At 60.7% G+C, this 13,643-nt stretch overlaps 2 protein-coding genes across 4 annotated transcripts; both read right to left on the bottom strand.

The window, feature by feature from the left end:
- Positions 1 to 27: 27 nt before the first annotated feature.
- Positions 28 to 4,008, bottom strand: MRPL12 (mitochondrial ribosomal protein L12). Of its 2 annotated transcripts, none has more exons than XM_084273613.1 (4): positions 3,726 to 4,008; positions 3,518 to 3,595; positions 3,239 to 3,373; positions 28 to 414 (listed from the first exon to the last, which is right to left on the bottom strand). In XM_084273613.1, the coding sequence occupies exons 1-4, from the start codon at positions 3,978 to 3,980 to the stop codon at positions 298 to 300; spliced, it is 585 nt and encodes a 194-aa protein (XP_084129739.1). In that variant the 5' UTR covers positions 3,981 to 4,008; the 3' UTR covers positions 28 to 297. The 2 variants fall into 2 exon arrangements, with proteins under 2 accessions (XP_084129739.1, XP_084129740.1); XM_084273614.1 differs by having other exon boundaries at positions 3,239 to 3,370.
- Positions 4,009 to 4,157: 149 nt separating this feature from the next.
- Positions 4,158 to 13,619, bottom strand: HGS (hepatocyte growth factor-regulated tyrosine kinase substrate). Of its 2 annotated transcripts, none has more exons than XM_084273503.1 (21): positions 13,549 to 13,619; positions 12,998 to 13,082; positions 12,547 to 12,622; positions 11,955 to 12,047; positions 9,989 to 10,112; positions 9,005 to 9,057; positions 8,701 to 8,769; positions 8,389 to 8,513; positions 8,088 to 8,166; positions 7,902 to 8,000; positions 7,422 to 7,517; positions 7,025 to 7,063; positions 6,801 to 6,944; positions 6,455 to 6,668; positions 6,131 to 6,303; positions 5,836 to 5,976; positions 5,580 to 5,757; positions 5,367 to 5,500; positions 4,942 to 5,058; positions 4,693 to 4,788; positions 4,158 to 4,562 (listed from the first exon to the last, which is right to left on the bottom strand). In XM_084273503.1, exons 1-21 carry the CDS (start codon positions 13,583 to 13,585, stop codon positions 4,443 to 4,445), a joined length of 2,292 nt encoding a protein of 763 aa, XP_084129629.1. In that variant the 5' UTR covers positions 13,586 to 13,619; the 3' UTR covers positions 4,158 to 4,442. The 2 variants fall into 2 exon arrangements, with proteins under 2 accessions (XP_084129629.1, XP_084129630.1); XM_084273504.1 differs by having other exon boundaries at positions 5,367 to 5,458.
- Positions 13,620 to 13,643: the final 24 nt, after the last annotated feature.

Raw genomic sequence — 13,643 nt, 5'->3', positions numbered from 1 at the left:
AAGGAGCGGATCAGGCACGGAGGAGGCTTGGAGAGCCCAACCCTTTCCACAGGGTTCTTTTTCCGCGAGCGGGGAGGGAGGTACAGTTCTCTGGGATGTCAGAAGGAGAGAGCAGCCTCGCCGAGCCCTACAGCATTCCCGCACCGGAGCATTCCCAGAGCCTTCCCACCGCACGACCTGGGCACGACTCACACTCGGGAACAGCCCGGACCCGCTGCCGGCAGCAGCCAGGCCCGGGCAGGCGGCAGCAGGGAAGGCTGCCATCGTGCCAGTCCCTCTGTGGTGAAGCAGAGCTGTTTACTCCAGAACCACGGTCCCTCCTGCTGCCTCCAGCGCCGCTTTGATCTTCTCTGCTTCCTCCTTGGAAGCGTTAGCCTTGATCTCCTGCGGAAGGGACTCCACCAGCTTCTTTGCCTGGGGGAAGGACAAAGTACGAGGCCTGTAAACTTGGCTTTCACTAACTGGATTAGCAGCTTTAGTGCCATGAGCCTGACCTCTGCCTACACAGACCAGGGAAACTCACTGGCTGCTGTAAAACCCACAACTTTTACTTAAACTACAGCACGTCCTGCCCAGAAGACACCCTGACCCGAGTGATGGCACATCCCCTACACCCCTGAGTAACTGCCCGTTCAGCCCTCCAAGGCCGTGCACGGTGGTCCCAGAGGGGCAGCCCTGCCCAGGTGGCTCCCTGCTGGGCTGAGGTTTTCCAGCCCAGTGTTTTGCTTTGCACATTCCTGGCAGAGAGGCTGTCTCAGGGTCTGCAGGCAGCTGCGCTGGGCAAGGCAGGGAGTCCGCTGTACCGGGTGAAAACAGAGAGTTCCCAAACAGCCTGTGCCTGACAACATGATCTTGACATTTCCAGAACTGCTTATACCAGACTCTCTGTACTGTGCAGGACTGTGATACTGAAGGCAGAGTGAAACACCGTTGAGCTGATTTAAAGGCACTTCCTACGGTATCGCTGTGCAGAGAGGGGAGGAGCCTGGTGTGGGGGGTAAGCCCTGCTGTAGTCGGATGCTCCTGCTCTCGCAGCAACAGCAAAGCACCCCAGCTCTACAGGCAGAGCCTGGGGAGGTTCCTGTGGTAAGGAGCCACTGCCAGCTCCCTACAGGGATTTTGCACCCCACAGACTGACTGTTGCTGACAGAAAGGAGGTCGTGTTGGTTTAATTCACGTTGGGCACTGTGATGGTGTGTCCGAGGTGGCAGGACACATGCCTTCCCCACCAGAGCCCAGCACTGTGTCCAGAAAGGAGCCTGGCCTGGCTTGCTGAGATGAGGGACCACAATCTTGACTATCTTTTTAAGATCTTTGCTCACTAGTGCTTCACTTGTGCTCTGAAGTGGCCTGGCCCTAAGGAAGCAGCTGATCAGAGCTCCCAGCCGGAGGAAGAGCAGGACCTGCACTGCAACAGCCGCTGTTTCCAATCCCAGCCGGTGCGTACGGGGATGCCAGCCCAGGGCAGAGAAGACACGAGGTGAGCATGTGTTGGGCTGGCTCAGAACAGGCTTTCAGAGCTGCAAACTCAAGTCCAGCTTGTACTGACGATGAGCCTGTCCCACCGAGCGCTGGCTGCTGCAGGACTGTCCCGTTCCAGTCACGTCAGCACCTGATGTCCAAAGATTTTGCCAGCCAGGCTTTCTTCCACACCATTAGCAGCCTTGCAAGCCAAGAGTAAGTAAGTTCCCTGCAAACCTCGTTAAAAACACCTCAACTGGATGGCAACACAATTTACAACAAAAAAACACCCCCTCTGCATACAGGGACAGCCCTCAGCAGCAATTTAGGGGGGGTGTCTTAACCAAAACACACCGGCTCAGTCACACTTGGTGAAGTTTACTGCTGCTAACCTGCACCAGCAACCTCCTTGTGACTGCAGCGGGCTGTAACCAGCCTGCCCAGTAGGTTCCACACGCTAAGCCAAGCTCCACCATTCATTCTCCAGGCTGCCTTTAATCACCCACTGCTCGTGTCCGTTACAAGGCTTCGGTACTTTGATGTTTACTTGGGACTGATAACGGAGAAGCAGGTCCCGGGCTGACCCTGCTGACAGCCAGTTAATTATCCCAGTGGGAGAATGGAACTCTCCAGAGGTTCTGTTACTGAACTGCTGGGGTTGTGATGCAGTGGTATGAATGGGTCAGAAGAATTTCCACAAATCCTTCTGCTCTCCCAGGCTTGGAGTACGGGCAGGTTTTACAACACTCAATGTTTCTTCCTTGCAACTGGATAAACATCAAGTGCTACTGTTATCCACGAGGTGTGAAAGCATCACCCACTGGCAAACTGAAGCACATTAAATGCTTCCACAGTAGCACCCGAATCACTCATTCTTTGCTCTGAGCCCACATCACCGTTCAAGGGCTCAGCTGCTGCAGAGGACTGAGAAAGGCCTGGTCTCCTCAGCAAAGAGGAGGGGGAGGCACCACCTACAAAGAGAAGAGTGCTGAAAAGCACTGGAGGCATGGACTGCAAGATGTGTGGATCAGAGAAACTCATCTAAACTCAGAAACATGCTGGCCTTGAAAAAGCAGGGAGGGGGGTAAGGCAAATCCAGCTGTAAGGAGGAATCCTTACAACTTTTTAAAAGAGCAGATAATAGCAGGACAAGGGGGAATGGACTAAAGCTAAAGGAGGGAAGGTTTAGATTAGATATTAGGGGGAAGTTTTTTACAGAGTGGTGAGGGGCTGGAACAGGCTGCCCAGAGAAGTAGTGGATGCCCTGTCCCTGGGGGTGTTCAAGGCCAGGTTGGATGGGGCCCTGGGCAACCTTGTGTAGCTCCAGGCCTGGAGGTTGGTGTCCCTGCCTGTGGCAGGGGGGTTGGAGCTCTGTGATCCTTGGGGTCCCTTCCAACCCAGACCAGTCTGTGATTCTATGATCCTGGGTACACCCCAATTCTGTGGGAAAGCCCACAGCAGCTCTTAGGTTTGGAGAAGGTGAGGCTGGCACAGAGCGCTCCAAGGTGTCTGCTCTGAGCCTCCTGCATCCCAGCGGTTCCGTTAGGGGCTGAGCTGTTCACCCCAGAGAGCGGGGAGGGAACAGCCATCCTGACAGACAGACACAGCAGCTCCTGCTCTACATCTTGCCCAACATCTGAGGCGCAGGCACGGGCAGCCTGTTCCCCCAAACACACAACTCCAGGCTCCCTTGTGGATGGAGAACCGGGGCCGCGGGGCTGAAACGTGCTCCAGAGCCCGTCCGGGTGGCCGGGGCCGCAGGCAGCCCCCTCCTCACCTGCACGAGGTTCACTCCTGGCACGAAGTTCTTCACCTCCTTGATCAGCTTCACCTTGTCGGCAGCTTTCAGCTCCGTCAGCCGCACGGTGAAATGCGTCTTCTCTTTCTTAGGCAGCACCTCCTCCTCCTCCTCCTGGAAACCGCCAGAGCCGGTGAACACCCCGGGCTGGGACCCCGGGCCGCCGCTTTCCCGCCCCCCCCCCCCCAGCGTGGGGTGCCCAGGAGGCCCCCAGGGACCCAACTCCCCCTCCCCTTCCCCTCCCGGGGCTCCCGGTACCTTCGGAGCCGCCTGAGAAGGCGCGAGGGACGCAGCCGCCGCCGGCATCACCGCCACGTCCGGGATCTTCAGCGTCTCCTGCGGGAAGAGCAGCAGCGGCACCGGCGGCCGGTGAGGCGGCGCACGCGGGCGGGCCCAGCCCGGGGCGGGCTGAACCGAGCCGAGCCGGGCCGGGCCGGGCCGGGCCGGGCCGGGCCTCGCCACCCACCTTGAGGAGCGCGTTGAGGTCGGCCACCTCCAGCAGCGTGAGCCCCGCGATGTCCCGCACCAGCTGCTGCACCTTCGGCGAATACTCCTTACCGGCCGTGTCCAGCGGCGCCCCGGCCAGCGCCTCCGAGCGCCGCGCTCGGCCCGTACCCAGCGCCCTGAGGCCGGCGGCGGGCAGGGCGGCCGGGCCCCATCGCCAGGCGGGCGGCAGGCGGCGGGACAGGCGCGGCGGCAACGCGCGGGCGGCGGGCAGCATGGCGGCCCCGCAGAGGACACGGCGCCGTCCGCCCCGCCCCTCCCGGCGGCCCCCGCGCCGCGCCCGGGCCGCTCTAGGCTGCGGGGCGGCAGAGTCTCAGTGGTAGGGGTGACGCTCTGGCCGCTGGGTCCGCCCACCCCCCCACCCCCCCCAAGCAACGCGAGGCCGCGGCTCGTTCCGGACACTTTATTGTCGCTGACCGCGCTCGGGCGCCCGCGGGGGACGCGGGTGGGATGGGAAGGGGAGGGGAGGGGAGGGGGGGCTGGGGCGGGATGGGAAGGGGCGGGGGGGGGATCTGGGGCGGGACGCGGGGCGAAGCCGGCGCCGGGCAGCGGAACGGGGGCCGGCACCCCCGCCCCGGGACGGAGCCGGTAGCCGCGGGCAGCGGGCCCCGAGCCGGGGGCGGCGGGAGCGGCGGGGAGGGGGGAGTAGTGTTGCACGGGGCCCGCGCCGCGGCGGGCATCAGTCGAAGGAGATGAGCTGCGCCTCGGCGCTGCCCGGGGGGGGCTGCACGGCGGTGGGCGCCGGCTGGGGCTGCGGCTGCGGCTGCTGCTGCTGCTGCGGGGCTCCGGCCGCTGCCATCTGGAACACAGCGAGGTGATGCTGTTAGCAAACGCGGCTCCTCCCGGAGCCTGATGCCCCCCATCCCATCCCATCCCATCCCATCCCATCCCATCCCATCCCATCCCACCCCACGGCTGGCAGCACTCACCGGTGGGTAGATGGGCTGCTGCCCGGGCAGGTAGGGCTGCTGGGCTGGCAGGCTGCTCAGCGAGGCTTCCTGCCCCGGCAGGGCAGACATGAGGCCCTGCAGAGTAAGGTGGTGACTGTCACAGGGATGTGGGGGCATGGGGGGGGTCTGCAGGGCAGAGGGGAAGGCCAGCAGCTTTCCTCTCAGGCCCCTCCCACAGCCAGGGTGCAGGGGCTGGAGCTCACTACCCCCTGTGCCCCCAGTGCTCACCTGCATGCCGTAGGGCTGGTAGCCCATGGAGACAGACTGGCCGCCCATGTAGCCCATGGCGCCGGACTGGGGGGCCTGGGAGATGGCCGGGATGCTCTGTGACTGTGAGGCTGCGCTCTGGGGAGGAGAGACTGGTGAGGCCGGGTTCAGGCAGCTACAGCTCCTCACAACCCAGTGCCTGCCTGACCCCACTCTTCCCCCCCCATGGCTAAAAGCAGGCTGTGTTCTTCCCTCTGCACCACAGGGAGCCCAGAACTGGCTCAGACCCCCACCCGCTCCCACAACAAAAGCAACAGCAGATCCCAGAGATCTGGGACCAACACCCTCTTTCTCCCTTTCCCTCCCACCCAGTGATCCCATCACAGAGGGGGGAGCTGTACAAGTCCCCCCCCCCAGAATGCCCTAGCTGCTCTGCCCTCACTTGCCTGGTAGCCCTGTGTTGGAGTGGGCTGGTAGGACGAGTACGCCGGGGTGGTGGTGGGCACCGCCTGTCCCTGCTGAGCCGCCTGCCCGCCCCCTGCGCCCGGTGGGTACATGTAGGCGTTCACCATGCTGGGATCTGCAGCAGGGAGGGCAGGGATTGAAACACCCACCTTGCACCCAGCTGTCACCCACGTGGGACTGGCCCACCAACGTACCTGTCCCGCTGACGGGCATCGCGGTGTACGGCCCCGTGCCCCCTTGTGCTGCCTGGTTCATGTACACGCTGTGCATGGGAGAGCCCTCCACAGAGCCAGCTGGGCTGAAGGTGCCAGGGAAGCTGGTGGGCCCAGAGGGCTGGTAGATCACCCCACTGGCAGCAGGCATGGCCTGGAGCTGTTGAGGGAAGAAAAGCCAGCTTTGGTCTGTGTCCCTTGGGACATGTCAGGAGGGGCTCTGGCCCAGCAGCCATACTTGGGCATAGGGCAGGGAGAAGGCTGGCATCTGGGCCCTCATTTGGATCGTCTGCTTCTGCTGTTCCAGGCGCATCTGCCTCTCCTTCTCCTGCTCCTGCAGTCGCTGGATGGCCAACTGACGCTGCATCTCCAGGTACTCCTGTGGGAACAGGGCTGTGACAGCTAAAAGCCAGGACACCGCAGTACCCCCACCTGCCAGGCCAGCCGCCCCTGCCAGCCCTGGCCCAGCCCACGGTGCAGGCAGGGCTGCTGGCCAACAGCCCCAACACCCTGGAAACGCTTCCCAGCCTCACCTGCTTCTTCTGCCTCATGATCTCCAGCTTCTGGGCCAGCTGGATCTGGCGCTGGCGCTCTGCCTCCTCCGCCGCACGGCGCAGCTTCTCCCGATGCTCCTCCCGCAGAGCGTTCAGGGCCCCACGTGCATCCCGGATCTGGGCCAGCTTGTCCTGCAGCCCTTCATAGTACACTGGGAAGGGGAAAAGAGCCTCAGGGAGTGGCTCAGGGCAGAGTGCTCGGACCACCGCTGCTCCAGCTTCTCTCCAGAGAGGCCACGTCATGGGAATGCCAAGCCCTGGCAGCCGCCCACTCCTCCCCAGGACTGCCCCCACAGAACCTACGCCTGCGCTCGTCCAGCTGGTTGAGGAGCTCCAGCAGCTGGGGGTGCATGTTGTTGATGGACTGGAAGAGGGACAGCACAGCAGAGTCATTGGTGATGCTGCGGCCCCGCATGTGGTTGCTCTTCATGCGGTTGACAAAGGTGGTGACCGCGTTCTGCAGCGCCTTCAGGAACTGCTCGTGGTTCTCCTCAGACTCGCCGTTCTGGTACTGCTGCTGGAAGGACAGGGCAGCCCATCAGCCTCAGCCCCCCTGTGCTGTGCCAGCAGCAAGCCTGCAGAGCTGTGTGCTGTGTGACAGAGGCAGGCACTCCTTGCCCCTCACACACAGGCCCTGGCCCCCTCTTACCTCAACCACGCTGAGTGAAGCAGGGTGGGCTTCCCCAGGCTGAGCTGCTGGCTCTGTGAGGGACAGAGGTGCTGATGGGGTGGGGCTCTTCCGAGCTTCCTCCTGTTTCTTCTCCCAGTAGTTGCGGTTCAGGTAGCGAGCCAGCTGCCAGGGAAAGGAGGGTGAGCATCGCAGCCTCGCTGGGAGGGAGCCTTGGCACAGCCTAGCAAGGCACAGATCCTCACCTCTGGGTCAATGTCCTCAGCCAAGGGAGCAGAGGAATTCTAGAAAGAAAAAGGAACAGGGAAATAAGAGGGAAACATGTTTCAGAGGAACCAGAGAACCACAGCTCCCATGCAGACGTCCTGCTCAGACCTGGCCATACACAACCACCAGTGCTGAGCACCAGTGAAGAGACTGAGAGGGGACAGCCATCCCCTTCAGCCTGACACATGCTGTGCTGCAGCTGAGGCACTGGAATGTTGGCTGAAAGCACAGCAGTGCTGTTAAACTGCAGGGTACTGAGCGGGGCAAATCCTTTCCCTCAGGACAGGGATTAAACCCAACCCAAGCAGGGCAGATGCAGGCTGGTGAGGCAGCTGACACCAGCCACTTCATGTGCAGGGGGTCTCCTGAACGTACCACAGGGGGGGAATAGAGTGTGCTGACTGGGGGAGCTGATGATGTGACGGGTGTGGGTTCAGCCTTTGGGTACATGGAATAGGTTGTCTTCTGCCTCTGCAAAAGAGAAAACAAATATAGTCAACTCAGGGACTGTCTGGATTCCTGCAGATCTCCCAGCCTGCCTCAGACTGGGCACACTGGGAGGGCAACATTCCCAGCAATGGCCAGGCACAGCCTGTAGACCCAGTCTCAGGCTGTGCACAGTTCCCACAGGCCAGTGTGCCCCAGGGCTGGCAGCCTGGGCTCAGCCTGCTTCCAAGGTTTGGGATGCAACACTGCACGTGCCTGGCTTCGTTTCACCTCTCCCTGCACAGGCCCTGCGACTTGCTGGCGCCAGGACCTGCCTCAGGACCCGTTACCACACAGCTGGGAGACACCCAGCACATCGGGGCTGCATGGCAACAGACCCCCCCCACAGATGCCAAGCAGGGCACAAACCATCCTCTCCTTCTCCTCAGCCTCTGATTGAGACAAGGCAATAGCGAGCTGGAGCTCTTCCTCCTCTTGCAGGGCTGTCTCGTCACGCTTTGGAGGCAGCTGCGAGCGGAGAGACGGGGAAGGTGATCAGCAAAAGGCATCAACAAGCAGGTGAGGACCCCCAGATCACCCAGAGCAGCCACTCACCTGGGACTGCTGGGAGAGGGGGCTGGTCAGGTACTCTGGGGGCAGTTCGGAGGTGGCAGCAGCTTTGCCCTCAGCCTTCCTGTAGTCAGAAAAAGGCAGCGGTGCAGCCTGAGTGCTCCCCCCTCCACAGCAGAGCCCCAGCCCTGCACAACACTACAGCTGCAAACTACATTCCCAGGAAGGGAACCCAGCCCAGCCCACCCCACACCTCCTGTGGTCCACAAGAAGGTGGCTCCACACCAAGTTTCTCCCTGCACAGTCGCAGCTGTGGGAAAGAAACACACCCCCCCAGGGTACTGACTTGTTGAGATGCTCGTAGCAGGGCTCGCAGACTCTCACTTCCTTCTCAATCCCAAACTTGGGGATGGTGGAGTACTTGGAGGAGCATTTGCCACAGAAAATCTGCCCACAGGCCCTGCAATGATGCTGCAAAGGGTGGGAGACATCAGCCCTGTGCCAAGACGTGCCTTCACAGCTAGATATCACTCCCACACTCCTGGCACTCCCCAGCAGCAGCCAGGGAACGTGGTCCAGCCACGACACACAGGCTCAGGGAGTCCTGCAGATCCCAGGCAGGACCAGGGGACCCAGGGGGGGCAGGAGTGGCACCCACCTTCCGTGTCACAACACCAAACTGCACCCGACATCTGTGACACTCTTCAGCATCGACCCAGTCCGGAGCCTGTCAGGGTTAAGGGAACTCAGGTAAGGAGGGGAGGAAGGCTGAGAACAGGGTCTCCATGAGCCTTTCAGTTGGCCCATGTGGCAGCTGGGAGCAGCATGTGCCCAGCAAGGCCTCTCATGTGCAGGGAACGGAGCACTGCCTGAACTGAAGGTTCAGTAGGAAGGGGAACGGAGAGCACGGGCTGTCCTGCAGTGCCACCTCCCTCCCCAGCAGCAGCAGCAGCAGCACTCACCCTCTCTGCAGCAAACATGGCATCGCTCTCTTTGAACTCTGGGAACACGTGGCCTGTGGGAGAAGTGACAGCATCCTGTTGGGATGGGGCTGCTCTGCACGGGGCGCCCAGCTCGCAGCCACGCGTCACATCCGGCTCAGCACAGCCCTGAGCACTGGTAACAGCACCCCTCCTCCCCCAGGCAGCGTCCTGACACCCATCGCTTCTCCCACAAAGCTCCAGACATAGATACAGCCTGGGAGAGGAGCTCCTGGGGAGCAGCCCTGCTGAGAAGGACCTGGGGGTTCTGGTGGATGAGAAACTTAACATGAGCCAGCAGTGGCTCTGGCAGCTGGGAAGGGCGATGGGATCCTGGGCTCCATCATCAGCAGGGACAGGGAGGGGATTGTCCCTCTCTGCTCCGCCCTCGTGAGGCCCCAGCTGGAGTCCTGTGTCCAGAGCTGGGGGCCCAGTACAAGAAAGATGGGGAACTGTTGGAGAGGGGTCAGAGGAGCCACAGAGATGCTCAGAGGGCTGGAGCAGCTCCCCTGCGGAGAGAGGCTGAGGGAGCTGGGCTGGTTCAGCCTGGAGAAGAGAAGGCTGTGGGGGGACCTCATTGCAGCCTTCCAGTCCCTGAAGGGAGCAGAGGAACAGGAGGGGAATCGGCTTGTTAAAGGGTAGATAATGGCAGGACAAGGTGGATGGATTAAAACTAAAGAAGGGAAGGTTTCATGAGATATTAGGGGGAAGTTCTTTACAGAGAGAATGGTGAGGGGCTGGAACAGGCTGCCCAGAGAGGGGGTGGGTGCCCCATCCCTGGGGGTGTTCAAGGCCAGGTTGGGTGGGGCCCTGGGCAACCTTGTGTAGCTCCAGGCCTGGAGGTTGGTGTCCCTGCCTGTGGCAGGGGGGTTGGAGCTCTGTGATCCTTGGGGTCCCTTCCAACCCATGCCATTCTATGATTCCTGAGCAGAGCTGCTCAGTCAGTCGTGCACCCAGATTTCTCACCTTCAACCTTCATGATCTGATAGGTGTCCTGCACCACCTTGTACTTGGGCTCGTTGCGGAAGGCGTGAGCCCAGGCCTGGATAAGGTACAGGATCTTGCTGCGCACACTTGTCTCCACTTGTCTCTGCACAGAAAGGGAAAGCAAAAAGAAAAACATCTGAGAAAAAGACCCTGAAACACAAAGGATGGTGTGAATCCCCCAGGAGAGAAGCCAGAAACAGCATTCGTGGAGAGTCTTTAGAGCACCTGTGCAAGGGAAGAGCTACCAGAAAGCTGCAAGAAGGACAATTTGCAGTGATGACTACCCAGTCCTTGAGTTTCTCCACTCCAGAGCAAAGAAAACACCCCTCAGAACAGCACAGACCACCTTGGAAAGGGACAGGTTATGTTGCTTAAGGGAAAACACCCACAGACTCACAGAGTCGCTCCCCAGAACCAGCCCCCACTCATCCCAGCCCAACATCTCTGCCCACCTCCTCACGAGGGTCGCTCCTCCCACACCAGAAAGCTGTGAGACTGAGAGCTGCCCAGCTGGGTGGAACAGCACAGTCTGCCTCACCAAGCACCCCAGAGCAGAGCTGCAGGGTGCCCAGAGGGTGCCAGTGCCAGGCTGTCTGCACCTCCAGCCCTGAGCCCTCTTCCCAGGAATACCGAAGCCACCTCGGGATGTGAGGCCATAAGGACAGCTGGGGAGCCTGCCCTCTGGAGACAGGAGTTGTTGTCCCACAGGCAGAGGAGCTGGAGGAAACCTGGCAAGCCTGTTCCTACCCCTGCCTCAGAGAGCAGCCCTGTCATCAGCTGACCAAGTCATCAGGCTTTCACATGACAGGCTGCTCCAGAAACTCCTTGGGGAGCGGAGGGGCTCTGTCAAGCTCCTGTTTCAGCCCAGAGCTCAGCCCACACAGCACGGCTTCCTGACAAACTCCTGCAGCTCCAAACTTCTAGGGAGATTTGGCAAAATCCTGCATTCCACACACGTCACGGCCCTGAATCTCATCAGAGCTAAGGCCACTTCACCAGCAAAGCCTCAAGCACAGGAGAATGGGCAGCTCTGAAGCTGCCAAGGCAGACAAGGGCTGGAGAGAAGCACAAAATCTCTGGATCTGATCTTATCCCATCTCCTCAGCGCTGGGAGCGGCTGTGCTACAACACCTGCCTGTCACACTGCAGCAGTGCTCCTACCTCAGCAGCTCCTGCACAGACACTGAGTCAGCCCTAGCAGGAAGAAGAAGAGGAGGGAGACACCCTGCTACGGTGTGTGAGATGACAGGGCTCACACAGCTCATTCACCAAGTATGTGGGTCATCCGGTCATCTGTGTGTGGCAGAAGAGGGAGGCTGAGAGGAACAGCAGCACTCCAACCAGCTCTTGTCTGGGCTCTGCTGCTCTGGGGCTGGCAGCTACAGACACATTTGCTTGTGGAAATGTCCCACCCAGGGACACACAGAGCTCCTGCAGGCATCGTGTTGTATCAAACAAGTGACAGCTCCTCAGTGAGAACAGCCACATCGAGATCCTGCAAAGCACCTCAAACAATCCCATGCTAAAGAGGAAGCCCCAGCCAGTTTTTACCTCACTGCTTTACCCTCCTGTGTGTCTGAGGAGGCATTAGGGGAAGGGAATCCACCTCACTGCTGCTCAGGTGTGGACCATCATCTCCCCATTGTCCTTTGCTGCCCCCAGCCAAGCAAAGCACTGTGCTTTGCCATGAAATGGTCCAGGCTTTGACAGCATGTTCCTACCCAGCTCACAGTACAGCCACACATCACAGACATCTTCCTTCCCTCAGCTCCCTACACTCACCCCTCCACATCACACAATGCAGTCAGCTCCTTTCTGAAAGGCATTTCCAAACAGTTCCCCTCTGCTCCTTATGCAGAGGAAGGGAGAGAGGACATGCATGTTTTCTCCTGCTGCTTCTCTCACCAGCTTATTCCAAACCAAGGGTAAGTTCAGATACATTTACCTTGAGTATTTCCTTCAGTTCCTCCATAGTCTGTTTATTGGCCACCTCATCATGGACTGTTTGGCCACAGTTTTTAACCACTGACTCCATGACCTGCAAGGGCAAAGGACAACATTAGCCTGGTGATCTCTTCCTTCTCTGCAGCCTGTGATCAGTCCCAGCACATGTTACAGGCTACTGCAGCCAGGGCACCAAGAGAACAGCATGACTTCAGCAACGAGTCATGTTAGGATGGTGTCAGCCAAGCCAGGGAAATCCACACCACCACACTGGAGAGGAAGCTACACTTCAGCCCCACAGTGGCCTTTGCAGCTCTGCAACACAGACAGACTCCCAGGGACACTGTTTCTAGTTCCAGCCTTGTCTGTTCCTAATTCCAAGGCAGAATTAGGGAACAAAAACCACCGTGCCACTAGTCAGGCACAAAACCTCTGTTCTAGAGCCAGGGGGAGGTGAACTCCAAGCCACAACTCTGCTGGTCCCCAGGCAGGAAATGCTGCACAGCCTGGGAGGCAGGTTCCTGGAGCTGGGGAGTTCCCTGGCCTGCCATGCCCCAGGCCCCCATAGTGCTGATGGTGTGGGCTGACATTACCTCCAGTGCATAGAGAGCCACGTGGGGATTCTTGTCGTTGACTTTCTTCTTGATAGCGTTGACGGCGTATTTTGCTCTGGGTAAGGAAAGAGAGGGCACATCAAGAATCTGAGGGGAGATTCCACCTGCTGCTGACACCCTGCTAACCCCCACCCTGCACAAAGGCACAGTTTGACCTCAGCCTGTGCGATTCCCTGGGGGAAAACTGGGATGAAATCAAATAAGCACATTCAGGCTGGAGTTCCTCTGAGGATTCCAGGCCTGGAGTAAGGTGTGGTGCCCTCAGGTCAGAGGAGTCCCCCAATACACCCAGGGCACACTGTGCTGCTTTTCTGATGCCCATCCATCAGGGGGAACAGGGCACAGGCTGCAGTGGGCTGACAGGTCTGACACCCTCAGGCTTCACCCCACACAGGCAGGGGGAGCAGGCAGAGCCCCCCCCAGCACTCACTGCGTGTCTCCCTGGCGGATCATGTCGCAGATCTGCAGGATGGATTCCCAGTCTGTCTCCAGCAGCAGCTGGCTCGTGGCCTTATCTGCAAGGAACAAGCCTGTCAGGCTGTGGCAGGGGGGTTGGAGCTCTGTGATCCTTGGGGTCCCTTCCAACCCAGCCCATTCTATGATTCTATGTTCAAGGCTGCCTGTGAGCGCCTCTGCCTTCCTGCCCGCCGCTGCCTGCGCTGGGATCCCGCCCCGGGCGATGCCCCGGACCCGGGGAACCGGCTTCTTCCCGGAACGCACCGGCTCTTCCCCTTCCCTCCCCCCCCAACCCCGCGCCGCCCGGTAACTTCGCCCCCGCCGTTCCGGCTCCTGCGGGCCGCGACCCCCGCACCCCCCCCCCCCCCCCCCCGCGGGTGACACCGACCCTCGGGCCCCGGCTCGGGCAGCGCCGTGCCCAGCGGCGGCCCACGGCCCCGGGCCGGCCCCGGCTGCCGACACCGAGCGCTGCGGGCCCCGAGGCACATCCCCCATCCCCCCATCCCCCCAACCCGCGGCCGGTACCGAGGAGCCGCTCGAAGGTGCCGCCGCCGCGCCCCATAGTGTCGTGTCCCCCCCCCGCCGCCGCCGGCCTGGCCCAGACCGCCCCTGCGCCGCGC

The sequence above is a fragment of the Gallinula chloropus genome (genome assembly GCF_964237585.1).
Source record: "Gallinula chloropus genome assembly, chromosome: 20".
In the NCBI taxonomy this organism is placed as follows: domain Eukaryota; kingdom Metazoa; phylum Chordata; class Aves; order Gruiformes; family Rallidae; genus Gallinula; species Gallinula chloropus.
The sequence above is the reverse complement of the archived record's forward strand: the minus strand, read 5'-3'. Positions and strand labels throughout refer to the sequence as shown.